This window comes from Mesoplodon bidens, assembly GCF_964165515.1.
Source record: "Mesoplodon bidens genome assembly, chromosome: 4".
Classification (NCBI taxonomy): domain Eukaryota; kingdom Metazoa; phylum Chordata; class Mammalia; order Artiodactyla; family Ziphiidae; genus Mesoplodon; species Mesoplodon bidens.
In genome coordinates, this window is record NC_138160.1 from 111,248,368 (window position 1) to 111,268,529 (window position 20,162).

The 20,162-nt window shown below is 38.2% G+C and overlaps 1 protein-coding gene across 4 annotated transcripts in view; it reads left to right on the forward strand.

Annotated features, from left to right (window-relative positions):
- The window catches only part of CDC42SE2 (CDC42 small effector 2), a 150,907-nt gene extending 137,837 nt beyond the window's left edge, over positions 1-13,070 (forward strand). For all 4 annotated transcript variants that reach the window (XM_081232770.1, XM_081232768.1, XM_081232769.1 and 1 more), the window contains 2 exons: positions 9,864-9,980; positions 10,566-13,070. In XM_081232770.1, coding sequence (XP_081088896.1) covers positions 9,864-9,962 — 99 coding nt within the window. In that variant the 3' untranslated portion in view covers positions 9,963-9,980; positions 10,566-13,070. The remainder of the gene's footprint in view (positions 1-9,863; positions 9,981-10,565) is intronic.
- Positions 13,071-20,162: the final 7,092 nt, after the last annotated feature.

The following is a 20,162-nucleotide window of genomic DNA, read 5'->3' on the forward strand; positions in this document are numbered from 1 at the left end:
TTAAGAGCCAATCACATGTTCTCACTTTAATTAACCATATTGGACCTAAATAGCCATGCATTTATATTTTGCTATTCTCTTCAGTTAGAATATATTTAAACCTCTCTTACTCCAAAAATAACTTAGACCAGTCTTATTACTTTCTTTAAACAAACTGACTGAGGATCATCAATGAAAAGACACCTTGTATCGATACATCATGTTTTCTGTGATTAAGTATTTGATAAGTAGATTAATGAATGGATGGTGCTCCCACCCCCCTCTCACCTCCCGGGGTCCTAGAAATGTGAAGGGCCCTTTGAGTTGTTCTGTGCATTAGACCAGACTGCCAGTGCTCTCACCCTTGACTGTTAGGCCGTCATATCCCAAACCTTCCTGTTGCCCCTTTTTCTAGCAGTCTAGCTTGATTCGCTTGTTCTCTGCTTCCAAAATGCTTCTAATTGCTATCAACTAAGATAGGATACACTAAGAACTCTTCACACTTCGCAGGTAACTTTGTGACTTTGTTTTGGCAAAGAAAACATCCCAGCGGGACTTCCCTGGCGGTCCAGTGGTGAACACTCCGCGCTTCCACTGCAGGGGTCACAGGTTCGATCCCTGATCCGGGAACTAAGATTCCGCATGCCGTGCATCATGGCCAGGAAAAAAGAGAAAATACCCAAGCATTTATATATCTCACAGTCTACTAGAAAGTAGCCCTGTAATGTGGTTAGGAAAGGTTATCATCTTTAATCATTTTACAGATAAGAAGCCTGATATGCACAGAGGATAAATAGTTCACCCAGAGTTAACAATATTAATAAAGAAGTTTGTATTACAGTCCAAGTCTTCGGATTCTTTTGTTGTTGTTGGAACACAGTTGATTTACAATGTGGTGTTAGTTTCAGGTGTACGGCAGATATACATACACATGTATTCATTCTTTTTTAGATTTTTTTCTCATAGGTTATCACAGAATACTGAGTCTAGTTCCCTGGGCTATATATTAGGTCCTTTTTGGTTATCTGTCTTATATATAGTAGCGTGTGTGTTCATCCCAAACTACTGATTTATCCCTCCCCCACCATGTTTCCCCTTTGGTAACCATAAGTTTGTTTTCGATATCTGTAAGTCTGTTTCTGTTTTGTAAATAAGTTCATTTGTTTCTTTTTTAAAAATTAGATTCCACATGAGTGATAGCATATGATATCTGTCTTTGTCTCACTTACTTCACTTAGTATGATAATCTCTAGGTCCATCCATGTTGCTGTGAATGGCATTATTTCTTTTTTATTTTATTAAAAAATTTATCTTATTTTTATTGGAGTATAGTTGATTTACACTGTTGTGTTAGTTTCAGGTGTACAGCAAAATGAATCAGTTATATATATACATATATCCACTCTTTTAGATTCTGTTCCCGTATTGGCCATTACAGAGTATTGAGTAGAGTTCCCTGTGTTATGCAGTAGGTCCTTATTAGTTATCTATTTTATATATAGTAGTGTGTATGTCGAGCCCAGTCTCCCAATTTATCCCTCCCACGATCCCATCCTCCCTGGTAATCATAAGATTGTTTTCTACATCTGTGACTCTTTCTGTTTTGTAAACAATTTGGGATGACATTTAGGTTGCTTCCATGTCTTGGCTATTGTGAACAGTGCTACTATGAATATAGGGGTGCATGTATCCTTTTGTAGATATTATAGTTTTCTTCGGATATATGCCCAGGAGTGGGATTGCTGGATATGGTAGTTCTGTTTTTAGTTTTTTAAGGAACCTCATACTGTTCTCCATAGTGGTTGTACCATTTACCTTCGACCAACAGTGTAGGAGGGTATCTTTTTCCCACACCCTCTCCAGCATTTACTGTTTGTAGAATGTTTGACGATGGCCATTCTGACTGGTGTGAGGTGATACCTCATTGTAATTTTGATTTGCTTTTCTCCGATAATTAGTGATGTTGAGCATCTTGTGCTTTTTGGCCACCTGAATGTCTTCTTTGGAGAAATGTCTGTTTACATCTTTTGCCCATTTTTTTTTAAATTCAAACAAATTTACAAAAATTATAATCATCCTCAGTTCACTCAGTCCCATGTAATTAATTTTTTTATCATCTTGATCTTTTGTGAGCACTTTGATGAATTCATCAGTTTTCCATTAGAGTTCTGAAAATGCTTATTCAGTTCAGCAGTATAGTCAGTTACCAGAAACCTGTACTTGTCAGAGTCTTTTCCATGAATTCCTTGAAGATGAAACCCTTTTATAGGAACACTTTTGCAAAAGCATCACAGTACACCCAGAACTGTGTGTAAATGACAAAAGACTTAAAAATGACCATGGTTAAAGATTTGATGAAAGTTCATAATAATGCAGTTGACAAGGAAATTTAGTTATTTCTGAGAAGATATATATTTTAAAGTAATAACTAGAATTATGACTTATAACATTATACCAGAACATATAAGATTTTTAGAAGTTTCATGTAATGTCTGAAACATTTATATTAACATATTTCCATACAAATAACCCAAAGAAAGTTTAGTATTAGTTGTTTTTTTTTGTTTTTTTTAATACTGCAGTTTCTTATTAGTCATCAATTTTATACACACCAGTGTATACATGTCAATTCCAGTCGCCCAATTCAGCACACCACCATCCCCACCCCACCGTGGTTTTCCTCCCTTGGTGTCCATACGTTTGTTCTCTACATATGTGTCTCAATTTCTGCCCTGCAAACCGGTTCATCTGTACCATTTTTCTAGGTTCCACACACATGCATTAATATACGATATTTGTTTTTCCCTTTGTTACTTACTTCACTCTGTATGACAGTCTCTAGATCCATCCATGTCTCAACAGATTTCATTCTTTTTTATGGCTGAGTAATATTCCATTGTATATAGATACCACAACTTCGTTATCCATTCGTCTGTCAATGGGCATTTAGGTTGCTTCCATGACCCGGCTATTGTAAATAGTGCTGCATTGAACATTGGGGTGCATGTGTCTTTTTGAATTATGGTTTTCTCTGGGTTTATGCCCAGTAGTGGGACTGCTGGATCATATGGTAATTCTATTTTTAGTTTTTCTAAGAAACCTCCTTACTGTTCTCCATAGTGGCTGTATCAATTTACATTCCCACCAACAGTGCAAGGGGGTTCGCTTTTCTCCACACCCTCCCCAGCATTTGTTCTTTGTATATTTTCTGATGATGCCTATTCTGACTGGTGTGAGGTGACACATCATTGTACTTTTGACTTGCATTTCTCTAATACTTAGTGAGGTTGAGCAGCTTTTCATGTACTTCTTGGCCATCTGTATGTTTCCTTTGGAGAAATGTCTATTTAGGTCTTCTGCCCATTTTTGGATTGGGTTGTTTATTTGTTTCTTTAATATTGAGCTGCATGAGCTGTTTATATATTTTGGAGATTAATCCTTTGTCTGTTGATTCCTTTGCAAATATTTTCTCCCATTCTGAGGGTTGTCTTTTCGTCTTGTTTATGGTTTCCTTTGCTGTGCAAAAGCTTAGAAGTTTCATTAGGTTCCATTTGTTTCTATTTCCATTACTCTAGGAGGTGGATCAAAAAGATCTTGCTGTGATTTATGTCAAAGAGTGTTCTTCCTATGTTTTCCTCTAAGAGTTTTATAGTATCCGGTCTTACATTTAGGTCCCTAATCCATTTTCAGTTTATTTTTGTGTATGGTGTTAGGGAGTGTTCTAATTTCATTCTTTTACATGTAGCTGTCAAGTTTTCCCAGCACCACTTATTGAAGAGACTGTCTTATCTCCATTGTATATCTTTGCATCCTTTGTCATAGAGTGGTTGACCATAGGTGCGTGGGTTTATCTCTGGGCTTTCTACCTTGTTCCATTGATCTATGTTTCTGTTTTTGTGCCAGTACCATATTGTCTTGATTACTGTAGCTTTGTAGTATAGATCTGAAGTCAGGGAGTCTGATTCCTCCAGCTCCGTTTTTTTCCCTCGACTGCTTTGGCTATTTGGGGTCTTTTGTGTCTGCATACAAATTTTAAGATGATTGATTCTAGTTCCGTAAAAAATGCCATTGGTAATTTGATAGGGATTGCATTGAATCTGTAGATTGCTTTGGGTCGTATAGTCATTTTCACAGTATTGATTCTCACAATCCAAGAACATGGTATATCTTTCCATCTGTTGGTATCATCTTTAATTTTCATCAGTGTCTTATCGTTTTCTGCATACAGGTCTTTTGTTTCCCTAGGTAGGTTTATTCCTAGGTATTTTATTCTTTTTGTTGCAGTGGTAACTGGGAGTGTTTCCATAATTTCTCTTTCAGATTTTTCATCATTAGTGTATAGGAATGCAAGATATTTCTGTGCATTAATTTGGTATCCTGCAGCTTTTCCAAATTCATTGATTAGCTCTAGTAGTTTTCTGGTGGCATTTTTAGGATTCTCTATGTATAGTATCATGTCATGTGCAAACAGTGACAGTTTTACTTCTTCTTTTCCAATTTGTATTCCTTTTATTTCTTTTTCTTCTCTGATTGCTGTGGCTAGGACTTCCAAAGGTATGTTGAATAATAGTGGTGAGAGTGGACATCCTTGTCTCATTCCTGATCTTAGAGGAAATGCTTTCAGTTTTTCACCATTGAGAATGATGTTTGCTGTAGGTTTGTCGTATATGGCCTTTATTATGTTGAGGTAGGTTCCCTCTATGCCCACTTTCTGGAGAGTTTTTATCATAAATGAGTGTTGAATTTTGTCAAAAGCTTTTTCTGCATCTATTGAGATGATCATATGGTTTTTATTCTTCAATTTGTTAATATGGTGTTTCACATTGATTGATTTGCATATATTGAAGAATCCTTGCATCCCCGGGATAAATCCCACTTGATCATGGTGTATGATCCTTTTAATGTGTTGTTGGATTATGTTTGCTAGTATTTTGTTGAGGTTTTTTGCATCTATATTCATCAGTGATATTGGTCTGTAATTTCCTTTTCTTGTAGTGTCTCTGTCTGGTTTTGGTATCAGGGTGATGGTGGCCTCATAGAATGAGTTTGGGAGTGTTCCTTCCTCTGTAATTTTTTGGAAGAGTTTGAGAAGGATGGGTGTGAGCTCTTCGCTACATGTTTGATAGAATTCACCTGTGAAGCCATCTGGTCCTGGACTTTTGTTTGCTGGAAGATTTTTAATCACAGTTTCAATTTCATTACTGGTGATTGGTCTGTTCATATTTTCTGTTTCTTCCTGGTTCAGTCTTGGAAGGTTATACCTTTCTAAGAATTTGTCCATTTCTTCCAGGTTGTCCATTTTATTGGCATAGAGTTGCTTGTAGTAGTCTCTTAGGATGCTTTGTATTTCTGTGGTGTCATAACTTCTCCTTTTTCATTTCTAGTTTTATTCATTTGAGTCCTCTCCCTCTTTTTCTTGATGAGTCTGGCTAATGGTTTATCAATTTTGCTTATCTTCTCAAAGAACCAGCTTTTAGTTTTATTGATCTTTGCTATTGTTTTCTTTGTTTCTATTTCATTTATTTCTGCTCTGATCTTTATGATTTCTTTCCTGCTGCTAACTTTGGGTTTTGTTTTTTCTTCCTTCTCTAGTTCCTTTAGGTGTAAGATTAGATTGTTTATTTGAGATTTTTCTTGTTTCTTGAGGTAGGCTTGTATAGCTGTAAACTTCCCTCTTAGAACTGCTTTTGCTGCATCCCATGTGTTTTGGATCATCGTGTTTTCATTGTCGCTTGTCTCTGTATTTTTTGATTTCCTCTTTGATTTCTTCAGTGATCTTTTGGTTATTTAGTAACGTATTGTTTAGCCTCCATGTGTTTGTGTTTTTTACGTTTTTTTCCCTGCAGTTCATTTCTAATCTTGTAGTGCTGTGGTCAGAAAAGGTGCTTGATATGATTTCAGTTTTGTTAAATTTACTGAGGCTTGATTTGTGACCCAAGATGTGATTATCTTGGAGAATGTTCCATGCACACTTGAGAAGAAAGTTTTATCTGCTGTTTTTGGATGGAATGTTCTATAGATATCAATTAAATCTATCTGGTCTATTGTGTCATTTAAAGCTTCTGTTTCCTTATTTATTTTCATTTTGGATGATCTGTCCATTGGTGTAAGTGAGGTGTTAAAGTCCCCTACTATTATTGTGTTACTGTCGATTTTCTTTTATAGCTGTTAGCAGTTGCCTTACGTATTGAGGTGCTCCTATGTTAGGTGTATATATATTTATAACTGTTATATCTTCTTCTTGGATTGATCCCTTGATCATTTTGTAGTGTCCTTCCTTGTCTCTTGTAACATTCTTTATATTAAAGTTTATTTTGTCTGACATGAGTATTGCTACTCCCGTTTTCTTTTGATTTCCATTTGTATGGAATACCTTTTTCCATCCTCTCACTTTTAGTCTGCATGTGTCCCTAGATCTGAAGTGGGTCTCTTGTAGACAGCATATATATGGGTCCTGTTTTTGTTTCAGCCAGTCTGTGTCTTTTGGTTGGAGCATTTAATCCATTAACATTAAGGTAATTATTGATATGTACGTACTTGCTATTTTTTAAATTGTTTTGGATTTCTTAAGGTCATTTTTCTTCCCTTCCTCTTTTATTCTCTTGTGATTTGATGTCTGTTTTTTTTTTCTTTCTCTCTTTTTTTTGGGGAGGTGGGGCCATGCTGAGTGACATGCAGGATCTTAGTTCCCACACCAGGGATTGAACTTGTGGCCCTTGCAATGGAAGTGCAGAGTCTTAACCACTGGTCCACCAGGGAATCCCTTGATGTCTTATCTTTAGTGATGTGTTTGGATTGCTTTTGTGTGTGTGTGTGTAGCTATTCTAGATTTTTGGTTTGTGGTTCCCATGAGGTTTTGCTATAGTAGTCTGTGTATGGACAAGATTGTTTTAAATTGTTGATATCTTCATTTCAAATGCATTTCCAATATCCTGCATCTGTACTCTCCTCATGATTGCTGGTTTTGATATTCTATTTGTGTGTGGAAGATTTCCTACCTTTACTTTATGTTTGCTTCTGCCAGTGAATTTCCCCATTCGTACTTTCTTGAGTCTAGTTGTGGCCTCTTCTTTTCCATCTACAGATGTTCCTTTCAGATTTGTTGTAATGCTGGTTTGGTGATGCTAAATTCTCTTAGCTTTTGCTTGTGTGTAAAGCCTTTTTTTTTTTTGGCTGTGTTGGGTCTTCGTTGCCACGTGCTGGCTTTCTCTAGTTGCGGCAAGCAGGGGCTACTCTTGGTTGCAGTGTGCAGGCTTCTCGTTGCAGTGGCTTCTCTCGTTGTGGAGCACGGGCTCTAGGCATGTGGGCTTCAGTAGTTGTGGCACACGGGCTCAGTAGTTGTGGCACACAGGCTTAGTTGCTCCACGGCATGTGGGATCAAACCCCTGCATTGGCAGGCAGATTCTTAACAACCGTGCCACCAGGGAGGCCCCTGTAAAGCTTTTGATTTCTCCATCAAATCTAAATGAGAGCCTTGCTGCATAGAGTATTCTTGGTTGTAGTTTTTCCCTTTCATCACTTTAAATATATTGTGCCACTTCCTTCTGGCCTGCAGAGTTTATACTGAAAAATCACCTGATAACCTTATGGGGGTTCCCTTGTATGTTATTTGTTGCTTTTCCCTTGGTGCTTTTAATATTTTTTTGTCTTTAATTTTTATCAGTTTGATTAATATGCGTGTTGGTGCATTCCTACTTGGGGTCATCTTTTATGGGACTCTGCGCTTCCTGGACTTGAGTGTTTCCTTTCTCATGTTAGGGAAGTTTTCGGCTGTAATCTCTTCAGATGTTATCTTGGGCCCTTTCTCTCTTCTTGTACCCTTATAATGCAAATGTTGATGTGTTTTAATGTTTCCCAGAGGTCTCTGAGAATGTCCTCATTTCTTTTCATTCTTTTTTCTTTGTTATGTTCCGTGGCAGTGATTTCCAACATTGTCTTCCAGCTCATTTATTTTTCTCCCTCAGTCATTCTGCTGTTGATTCCTTCTAGTGTATTTTTCATTGCAGTTATTGTATTGTTCATCTTTATTTGTTCATTACATCTTCTAGCTCTTTGTTAAACATTTCTTGTAACTTCTCAATCTGTGCTTCCATTCTTTTCCCAAGATTTTGAATCATCTTTACTGTCATTACTCTAAATTCTTTTTCAGGTAGGTTGCCTATCTCCTCTTCATTTAGTTGTTCTTGTGGGTTTTTATCTTGTTCCTTTGTCTGAAACATATTTCTCTGCCGTCTCATTTTGTCTCATCTTCTTTGTGGACTCCTTTATGCAGGCTGGAAGATCATAGCTCCTCTTGCTTCTGGTGTCTGCCCTCTGGTGGGCGAGAGTGGTCCTCAGGCTTCTGGAGGTTTCCTGGTGGGAGAGACTGGTGCCTTCTTGCTGGTGGGTGGAGCTGGGTCTTATCCTTCTGGTGGGCAGGGCTGTGTCAAGGGGTGTGTTTATAGGTGGTTGTGAGCTCAGTATGACTTTAGGCACCGTGTCTGCTGACGGGTGCATCTGTGTTTCTCTCTTGCTGGTTGTTCGGCAATTGCTTGCTTTTAACTGCACCAGTTTTATGTCCTATTCCAAGGAAACTTCATTGGTACATATAAAATTGTTTTGTTTTTGTTTTTTTTTAGAGGGTTGGTTAATGAAGTCCTGGAGGGTACTCCAGGGGCCACTCAGCAAGGTTGCAGGTAGAGAAAATGAATGCACAGGCCTGGAGTTCTGCCTTTATCAGGGTTGAGGATAGGATGCCTAGGGTTTCACAGGTTCACTCTCTACTGCTTCCTCCTGGCGTTGTTGCGAGGGTTACATGATGTCATATTTTGAAGCCATCCTGTAAACCTGAGACCAGCCTGTTCTCTGAGGGCTGTTAAGATGTTGTTTGCAGGCTCAGGCAGAGGATGAGTCAAAGTTCGGGGGCTCTAACCACGTGATAAAAGCTGGAGAGAATGATGATTCCACCCTGGGCTCATATGAGAAAAGGGTGTACTACTCACAATCTTTAAATATGCAAACTTGTCTCCTGGGGTGTGGCCTCTGGCTAAACTTGCTTTGAATATTCCAAGTCTTTGGATTCTTATACTCCTTTTCACTTTATCAGACTATACTAAGACTGTATTAAGTATGTAAATTTTACCACATGGACTTTTAAAAGTATTTATTCATTTATGTATTTTTGGCTGCGTTGGGTCTTCGTTGCTGTGCGCGGGCTTTCTCTAGTTGTGGCGAGCAGGGGCTACTCTTCATTGCAGTGCGCAGGCTTCTCATTGCGGTGGCTTCTCTTGTTGCAGAGCATGGGCTCTAGATGCGTGGGCTCCAGTAGTTGCGGCACGCAGGCTCAGTAGTTGTGGCTCATGGGCATAGTTGCTCCGCGGCATGTGGGATCTTCCTGGACCAGGGCTCAAACCTGTGTCCCCTGCACTGATAGGCGGATTCTTGACCACTGTGCCACCAGGGAAGTCCCACATGGACTTTTAAAGTTTATCTTTGGTTTAGTTTCATTCATATTTATTTTTGAATCTGATTCTAATCCAGGTAATTGAGGTGATCATATATGTGAGGTGTTTGTAAATTAAGGTGGTTGAGGGACAAAGTTGAGTTCATCTGTATCCTTTTAACTGCTTTTGAAATGTAGCCAAGTGCCTTGTGAATTACAAAACTTTGTTTTTGTAATTGCCAAGTGGAGAAAGTTGCAGGAGTGGGGGGATGGGTGGAGAGGGTGTTGTGGCAAAAAAAATGCTTCAGTCACTAGCTTCAGCATTTTGCCTTACAATGAAAACAAGTTTAAGTCTATAAAAGGTACCCTTTTGGGAAAAGCAGCCCAGCTAAAATATTAGGCAAGAATTGCTTACTTGCAGTGGCCCTAGTTCCTGACTGGTTCTGTTCTTGTCTTGTTGCAGGTTAGCTCCATTCAGAACCAGATGCAGTCCAAGGGAGGCTATGGGGGTGGCATGGCTGGCAATGTGCAGATGCAGCTCGTGGACATGAAGGCAGGATAGCCCTGGACCCCTCCTCCAGTGAGTACCTCCGAGCACAGGCTGGAAGTTCAGATCATACATGGCCACTAACAGCTGATGACATAGACAGCCTTAGTTCAATCTTGGGGTTAAAAAATAAGTATCTTGTTCTTATTTTTTAAAAATTGTGAACTTACTGGAAAAGGTAAAAATACTTTAGTTGGCCAAGTGATGACCTTAGGCAGTTACTGCATTTTGAATATTAGTTTCAGGTGGTTGTTTTCCTTATGAGAAACTTTAAATGCTTTAAGACATCTTGTTTTGGGGGAGGCTTTGAGATTCTAGTGACAAGATGTCTCTTATGTGTCCTTTAAACATGAGTGAAGTTACTGAGTATTGATACTGCACAAAATCCCATGGGTAGTGAAGTAATTTTATATTTAATACCATTACGGATAAATCTTTCATTATAAAGTTTTCAAATTAAAAAGACAACTACTAAGAGGCATGAACCCCTAAAGGGTAAAAATCATTTGGATTATTCTTTGGTTTTATAGGTCACTGTGAATTTCTATGTTTTGTTTCCACTGTTGTTTAATTTTTTTATTGTGATTGCTTTTCTTTTCCTTTTCAATTGCGAAAAAGTGTGATGGTGTCTTGTTCACCCTGTTGTGATTACTCCAGTGACACGTTACTATTCTGCTCTGAAGAAACTATTGTCAGAAGAATCCTGCATTTCCTTCAGCTGGCATGCATGCCTTTGGACTCATGGACAGAGTTCTTTGGATTGTGGCTTAATGATTGATTTTTATGAATATGGATCTGATTTTAGCATGATCTTTTTTGTGAATGCTAGCACTGTTTTGCATTTTTTCCCGCATTTTTTAACAATTTCTCTTTCCACCTCCAACCCCTCTGCCTTATGATTTTATTGGTAAGCAAAGAACTGCTATTTTAATTTGTCACCATTTATGTATATTTTGGAAGGTATGAGACCCATAAGCACAATGATCATTTCTATCCCTTTGAAACTTCAGCAGAGTAGTATCTGCATGCTTTATGAAGTTGCCTGTATGGGAGCCCATGGGATGCCAGAAATGAACAGTTCCTTGCTGCCACGGGCTGATGATACTGCTGCTATGAGAGAAAGGTTAGCTGTGGCACCAAGTCACATCAGTTTCACAAAAAAAAGCAATTTGTAGCTTATTTTAGAAGTATGACTTTTATTTAGAGTTAAAAGAAAAGCTTGCATTCATAAGGCATTCATTCTGTTGTAAATGTTCAATATATTTATTTGAGAGCAAGGGCCTGGGATTGTAAACAGGTATGGTGATGTATCTGTGTGTGTGTGGTAATTCCCTCATTGGGTTTGACTCTGAGCATCATGATCTTAGCAGCTGTTCATTTCTTTGTGTGCTCATTCTGTTTTCATGTGTCTATGTTTAATATTATGGTATCCAATTGCTTCCAGTAGCAGGTTGTTGAGCTTTTGGCCTGTATTTCTAACTGTGGATTTCAGTCATTGGCCTCTCCATCTTCCACATATTTTGGGACAATGGAAGTTGCCAGGAGCAACAGTTGACCTGGCTGTGTTGTTGCCTGTGAAAACAACCTGCATGGTGACTTATTAAGGTATTGGTGAGAAACCTTTGGCTCAGGTTCCAAAGTACGTTTATTCTTCACAAATTGTATTTCTGTAAATGCTTCTTCTTCCCCATAAGGGTGTAGTGCTAAGCCAATTAGTGGTTTGTTTTTCATGAAAATGTTTAAATTATGTCCAGTTCAACCCTATGTGACAGTTGCATTTGGTAGGAGTAACAGTTCATGTAGGAAATGGGGCTTAATTGAAACTGACTTAGAAAGCTGTAAGGAATTAGGTAATTGCATAAAGGAAGAGATCATTTCTCTTCACCTTCGTCACAAGTTCTTGTGAAACAGGTAACTAAATAAATATTGGGTTTATATAGGCAGAACATGGAAGCATTTCTTCCCCCGGTTCTTTTGGTTAATTTACCCAGTACAGCAGGCACTAGAATACTCAGTCCTTATATTTCTGCAATTTTGAGTCTTCATAGGTGTCAATCCCAGAGACTCTGTCAAGGGAAAACATTTATGCTTAGCAGTCAAAATAGGCATTTTGCAGTTTAATAACTTCGGAACTTGAATTCATCTGATGTCATTAATTGTGTTGATACTGCATTCTGGATTTTGCCTAGTAGCACTGTCATTCTGTTCAGCCAGAGACAGGGCACTGCAGTGTGCAAGCTCTTTAAGGCTTTGTCAGTGCTGGATGCTATGTAGTCTACTTCTATTCTGACTTTAGTACAGATTTTATAATTGTATAACTCCTGGAACAATACAGGGAGGCATGGTCCCTTTTCCCCAATCACTCGCTTTCCTGATTCTCCAAGGGCCAAATACTCTAGTGAGCACTGGAGCATGTCTCCATGGTAAGCCAAAGGCTGCACTCTTCAGCCTCTAACTGTTCTGCAGCTGCCACTGACTTGACAGGCACAAGTAGCCACACTGTTTGCAAGAACACATGCCCAGGAAGGTGCCAGTAATTATTCAAGAAATTACCAACAATTTTAAGATACTAACCTTGGACACAGAGTTTTTAGGGAGTTACCAGGTCCCACCTGGATAAGTGGGTTTGTAAATCTTGGGAGGTCATTTGTTCCCCATAACAATGTGTGAAAATTGAAGCTAACTAAATATGATTGACTTAATACTTTGCTGAAATACATGCTAACAACTGTAAACTAATGACATGCATTCTGTAAAAAAGAGGTGCTTTCCCGTGATGTAGGCCTGAAGCAGTGCCAGTGAGCATAGGTCGGAAATGTGAACTGTGGTGACTGGGTTCACCATTTCCAACACAGCATTATCAGTGGGCCTTTAAAGAGACTTTTGAGTATATATTAGCTTTCACTTTTGTTATTAAATTATAGCAGTTCTATTATAGAGAGCAAGTTTGCCTTGATTTTGTTTAAAATGACTTCTGCTCAGCACCCAGGAGATAAAATTGACATATTTTTATAATATAAGCATACTTTTTTTGTACATTGTGTTCATTCTTGAATAAAGTAAGTTCAGTGTTGGCTTGTAGATAATAAAGTATTTGATTTTGTTTCAATAAATGTTTTTCAATCCTGGTTTGGTTAATTCCTTTCTTTCAAGGAGATATTTAATATCACCTTTTTAGCCTTTCTTAGAGTTACTGTGTGTTTGGAAAATTTCTAAACTTGTAATGTCACCTTATAATTTAATAAATGCCTAGACAGAATAAACCTAAAAAGTCCTACTTCCAAACATTTTAAGGTAGTAAGAAACATAAATATCCCCAATTTTTTTAACAAAGGTATCCAACCCCCTCAATTTTCCATGCTGAAGCAGTTTGTCCTCACACTGTATGTAGGATTTAAATAATAAAAGTAAGACTTCTGTTTCTCAGTCATAGAATATGTCCATCATCACAGAATGTATGGGCAGTTTGCTCCTAAAACAGGACATCACTGGTTCCCATCAGGGGCAGTTTTGTTCCCCAGGGAACATTTGAAAATGTCTAGAGGTATTATTTTTGGTGTCAGAAACTAAGGAAGGAGTGCTGTTAACACCCCTTCTGCCCCTGGGAGGCCACTAAATGTCAGCCCCCACAAGAGAGATATGCCACAGCTGGGAAACACTGATTTAGAACAAAGATCTATGTACTCACCAGATCCTTTTTGTTTGTTTGAGGATCTTTCTTTCTTTAATGCATTGGCTGAGAATAGGTCAGTTAGGTTTGGCTGTATCATGAGAATTGCCACACAGTATTCTAGAATAGAAAAAGTAATCAGGAAACAACATCTCAAAAGGTTTCAATAACCTTTGTCCTCAGCTCATGGCCAAGGACTCTAAAGGGAAATTGGGTTAAGATGAAAGTATGTGAAGAAACTCACTCATGTTGTATATTAATTAGGAGCTCTATTTCGAGTATATGTTTTTAAAGGATATGCATAAAATGCACAAAAAATTAGGACAAATCTATAAAAAACTGTCAGAGACATAGACTGGAATTTGCTAAAATTGTGAAAATGCAAACGTCTACAAAATTCATATATACCCTGTGCTTAAAAGATACTTTTAGCAGACAAGTAAGAAAGCAATTGAAATTTTTACCTTCAGCTTACTACTGTCTTCCATCTAGACTGGTCCAATAAGAGAACTTAACTTAAACCATTAAATGACTCACGTTAATCTTTTAATATTTTAGCACCTAAACTTTAAGTATTCAGGATGTTTCTGAGATGAGGGTTTTGTTGTGGGGTTTTTTTTTTGTGGTTTTGTAAATGCTTTTAACAGATACAAGTAACCTCTGGGCTCCTTTTGACCCTACCTTTACCTCTCAATTGCATCATCTTGATAGTGTTCTAGCTGATCTGCCTTTGATGTCCAAAAGATACTTCCAGAGTAAGAAGAGCCAAATGTTTGATCTGGGACTTCACAATTACTACAAGAGTGGTGATTTTGGTACCAAAGAAAGGATGATTTTAGTCTCACTGAAAGATAAAAGCAAGAGAGTAAAAACAGTGTCAATTGTAACCCAAAATTTTCTCCTCTGTAAATCCAAGCTCTGGATTTGTTAACAACTAGAGCTTTTACTCCTCACTAAACCTCTTCAGTTCACCAGCTTTAGATAGGTGAATACACTGAACTCCTAGGCACTGGTTTTTACTTTGGTTTTTGCTCCTTTACAGCAGCAGCAAGTAAGATACTTCTTTCAAAATCTTCAGAGCTTGACCTAGTTAGTTACCTTTTTTTAAATTTCTTTCTTTTTTTACCTTTGGCTGTGTTGGGTCTCCATTGCTGGGCACAGGCTTTCTCTAGTTGCAGCGCACAGGCCTCTTATTGCAGAGCATGGGCTTTAGGTACACAGGCTTCAGTAGTTGTAGCTCATGGGCTCTAGAGCACAGGCTCAGTAGTTGTGGTGCACAGGCTTAGCTGCTCTGCAGCGTGTGGGATCTTCCTGGACCAGGGCTCAAACCTGTGTCGCCTGCATTGGCATGTGGATTCTTAACCACTGCACCACCAGGGAAGCCCCTAGTTACCTTTTTCTTAATGTTCTAATTGAAGCTGTCTAAACACATCCATCTTTTAAAAATCTGTGTGCCAGAAATCTTTGGCATTCCTATATACTAATGATGAAAAATCTGAAAGTGAAATTAAGAAAACACTCCCATTTACCATTGCAACAAAAAGTAAAATATCTAAGAATAAACCTACCTAAGGAGACAAAAGACCTGTATGCAGAAAATTATAAGACACTGATGAAAGAAATTAAAGATGATACAAATAGATGGAGAGATACACCATGTTCTTGGCTTGGAAGAATCTACACTGTGAAAATGACTCTACTACCCAAAGCAATCTACAGATTCAATGCAATCCCTATCAAACTACCACTGGCATTTTTCACAGAACTAGAACAAAAAATTTCACAATTTGTATGGAAACGCAGAAGACCCCGAATAGCCAAAGCAATCTTGAGAATGAAAAACGGAGCAGGAGGATCAGGCTCCCTGACTTCAGACTACACTACAAGACTACAGTAATCAAGACAGTATGGTACTGGCACAAAAACAGTAATATAGATCAATGGAACAGGATAGAAAGCCCAGAGGTGAACCCATGCACATGTGGTCACCTTATCTTTGATAAAGGAGGCAAGAATACACAGTGGAGAAAAGATAGCCTCTTCAATAAGTGGTGCTGGGAAAACTGGACAGGTACATGTAAAAGTATGAAATTAGAACACTCCCTAACACCATACACAAAAATAAACTCAAAATGGATGTAAGGCCAGACACTATCAAACTCTTAGAGGAAAACAGGCAGAACACTATGACATAAATCCTAGAGAAATGGAAATAAAAATAAACGAATGGGACCTAATGAAACATCAAAGCTTTTGTACAGCAAAGGAAACCATGAACAAGACCAAAAGACAACCCTCAGAATGGGAGAAAATATTTGCAAATGAAGCAACTGACAAAGGATTAATCTCCAAAATTTACCAGAAGCTCATGCAGCTCAGTATCAAAAAAACAACCCAATCCAAAAATGTGCAGAAAACCTAAATAGACATTTCTCCAAAGAAGATATACAGTTTGCCAACAAACACATGAAAGAATGCTCAACATCATTAATCATTAGAGAAATGAAAATCAAAACTACAATGAGATATCATCTCACACCAGTCAGAATGGCCATCATCAAAAATCTACACATAATAAATGCTGGAGAGGGTGTGGAGAAAAGGGAACCCTCTTGCACTGTTGGTGGGAATGTAAATTGATACAGCCACTATGGAGAACAGTATGGGGGTTCCTTAAAAAACTAAAAATAGAACTACCATATGACCCAGCAATCCCACTACTGGGCATATACCCTGAGAAAACCATAATTCAAAAAGAGTCATGTACCACAATGTTCACTGCAGCACTATTTACAATAGCCAGGACATGGAAGCAACCTAAGTGTCCATCAACAGACAGATGGATAAAGAAGATGTGGCACATATATACAATGGAATATTACTCAGCCATAAAAAGAAACGAAATTGAGTTATTTGTAGTGAGGTGGATGGACCTAGAGTCTGTCATACAGAGTGAAGTAAGAAAGAGAAAGACAAATACCGTATGCTAACACATATATATGGAATCTAAGAAAGAAAAAAAGGTCATGAAGAACCTAGGAGCAAGACGGGAATAAAGACACAGACCTACTAGAGAAAGGACTTGAGGATATGGGGAGGGGGAAGGGTAAGCTGGGACAAAGTGAGAGAGTGAGTGGCATGGACATATATACACTACCAAATGTAAAATAGATAGCTAGTGGGAAGCAGCTGCATAGCACAGGGAGATTAGCTCCATGCTTTGTGACCACCTAGAGGGGTGGAATAGGGAGGGTGGGAGGGAGAGAGACGCAAGAGGGAAGAGATATGGGAACATATGTATAACTGATTCACTTTGTTATAAAGCAGAAACTAACACACCATTGTAAAGCAATTATACTCCAATAAAGATGTTAAAAAAAAAATCTCTGTGCCTTTCAAATGTCTGAGCTGACTGAATCCTTTACCCTAGACCCTAGCTCTGTGCTTTGAGCTCCCCAGGGCCCGTCCGCCTCTGATGAGGTGCATGGACCACTTTGTTGGCTGCAGCATGTTCAGGCAGTGTCAGGAAATAATTGTTTTTAAAGAAAACCAGAAACAACACCCAAAGTATTTTACTTTTCAGAAATAGTGAAAGGAAGCTTAGTCTGTTAGGGATGTTATGACAAAATACCCCAGATTTGGGTAGCTTATAAACAACAGAAAGTTACTTCTCACAGTTCTGGAGGCTTAAAGTCTGAGATCAGGGTGCCAGCAACAGTCAGGTGAGGGCCTTCTGCCAGATGCAGATTTTTCATATCTTCACCTGGTGGGAGTGCTGGGGAGCTCTCTGGAGTCTCCTGTATCCAGCACTAATCCCATTCTTGAGTTACACCCTTGAGACTGAAGCACTTCCCAAAGGCTGCACCTTGTAATACCATCACCTTTGGGAGTCAGAATTTCAACATGAGCTCCAGGGGGCACACTGCCATTCAGAACATAGCACAAAAGTTGCAGGGAGCGAGTGGCTGTAGATATCCTAAATTTGAGGGGGAAAATGGGAATATAAACATGAGGGGCTCAACAACTCAAAGTGGGATACATCCAAAGAGGCCCACACCAAGATTTAATCAAACCATCAAAAGTCAAAGACAATCTTAAAAGCACCAAGAGGAAAGCAATACAAAAATCCTCAACAAAATAATAGCAAACAGAATTCAACAGCACATTAAAAGAATTATACATGATGACAAAAGGATTACACATGATGACCAAGTGGGATTTATTCCAGGAGTGCAAGAATGGCTCAATATAATAAAGTCAGTCCTTGTAATATACCACATTTGCAAAGTGACAGTGAATAAAAACCCATTTGACCATCTCAGTGTTACAAAACTCAATACCCTTTTACAATAAAGACATTCAACCACCTAGGAATAGAAGGAAACAAACAAAATGAAGACCATATATGAAAAGCTCACAGGTGGTATTCATATTCAATGATGAAAGACTGAAAGCTTTTCTTTTAAGATCAGGAACAAGACACAGATGTCTGCTTTCACCACTTTTACTGAACAAGATAACTGGAAGTCCTAGCCAGAGCAGTTAAACAAGAAAAAGAGTTAAAAGGCAGTTAGCTTGCTTCACACACAACATGATCTGATATGTAGAAAGCCCTAAAGATTACAGCTCACACACACACCTGTTAGAACAAATAAATTAACAAAGTGGCAAGATACAAAATCAACACACAAAAATCAGTTGTTTTTGTACACTAGCAATAAACAATCCAAAAAGGAAATTAAGAAAACGATTCCATTTACAATAGAGTCAAGAAGAATAAAACACTTAGGAATAAATTTAACCAAGGAGGCAAAAGACTTCTGTGCTGAAAACTATAGAACATTAGTGAAAGAAATTAAAGAAGACACAAATAAAAGACATCCTCTGTTTATGGATTGAAAGACTTAATACTGTTAGGATGCCAGCAGTATCCGAAACGATCTACAGATTTAATGCACTCAAAATCCCAGGGGCGTTTTTTTTTTCAGAAATAGAAAAATCCATCCTAACATTCATATGGAATCTCAAGGGATCCTGAAGAGTCAAACTAATGTTGAAAAAGAAAAAGGTGGAGGTACCACACTTGATTTTAAAACAATGTAAATCTACAGTAATTAAAACAGTGTAGTACTGTCATAAAGAGACATATAGACAACTAAAATAGGAATCCCAGAAATAAACTTTCCTATGTGTGGTCAAATGACTTTCAACAAGGATGCTAAGACCACTCAATGGATTAAAGTCAGTCTTTTCAACAAACGGTGCTGGAAAAATTGGATATCCACATACAAAAGAATAAAGATGAACCATGTCATAGTATGTTTAGGCTACTACAACAAAATACCACAGACTGGGTATCTTATAAACAACAGAAATTTATTTCTTATAATTCTGGAGGCTGGGAAGTTGAAGATCAAGGCGCCAGCATGGTTGCCTTCTGGTGAGGGCCCTACTTCCTAGCTCATAGCCAGTGCCACCTTGCTGTGTCCTCACATGGTGCAAGAGGCAAGGGATATCTCCGGAGCCTCTTGTATAAGAGCACCAATTCCATTCAGGGCAGAGCCTCCATGACTTAATAAGCACTTTCCAAAGGCCAACCTACTAACACCATCACATAGGGCATTAGGATTTCAACATATCAATCTGGAGGGGACACAGGCATTCAGACTAGCAGACCATTACCTTAAACGATATACAAAAATTGGACCAAAGACATAAACATAAGACCTAAAACTATGAAACTCTTAGAAGAAAACACAGGGGAAAAGCATCATGACAGTGCATATGGCAATCATTTTTTTGGATAAGACACCAAAAGCACAGGCAACAAAAGTAAACATAGAAAAACTGGACTTCTTCAAAATTAAAAACTTGTGTGCATCAAAAAAATACAATCAACAGAATAAAAAGGAAACCTATAGAATGGGAGAACATTATTTACAAATCCTATATCTGATAAAGGGTTGTATCCAGCATATACAAAGAACTCCTACCACTCAGTTACAGAGAACAATCAGCTCAATTAAAAAGTGGGCAAAGGACTTGAATAGACATTTCTCCAAAGAAGATAGACAAATGGCCAATAAGCACATAAAAAGATGCTTAACATCACTAATCATGAGGGAAATGCAAATCAAAACCATAATGAGATAGCATCTCATAATAAGATGGCTTTGGTAAGAACAAAAACAAAACAAAAGAAACAATGTGTTAGGATATGGTGCATGTTGGTGGGAATGCAAAATGGTGCAAATGCCATGGAAAACTATGGAGGGTCCTTAAAAAATTGAAAATACTACCATATGATCTTACTTTTGGGTATATATCGAAAAGAATTGAGAGCAGAGTTTCAAAGAGATATTTGTACACTCATGATTATAGCAACATTATTCACAACCGCCAAGATGTAGAGGTAACTCAAGTGTTCATTGACAGCTGAATGGAAAAATAAAATGTGGTATATACTTAACAATGGAATATTATTCAGCCTTAAAAAAAGAAATTCTGACACATCCAGCAATGTAAATGAACTTTGAGGATGTGAT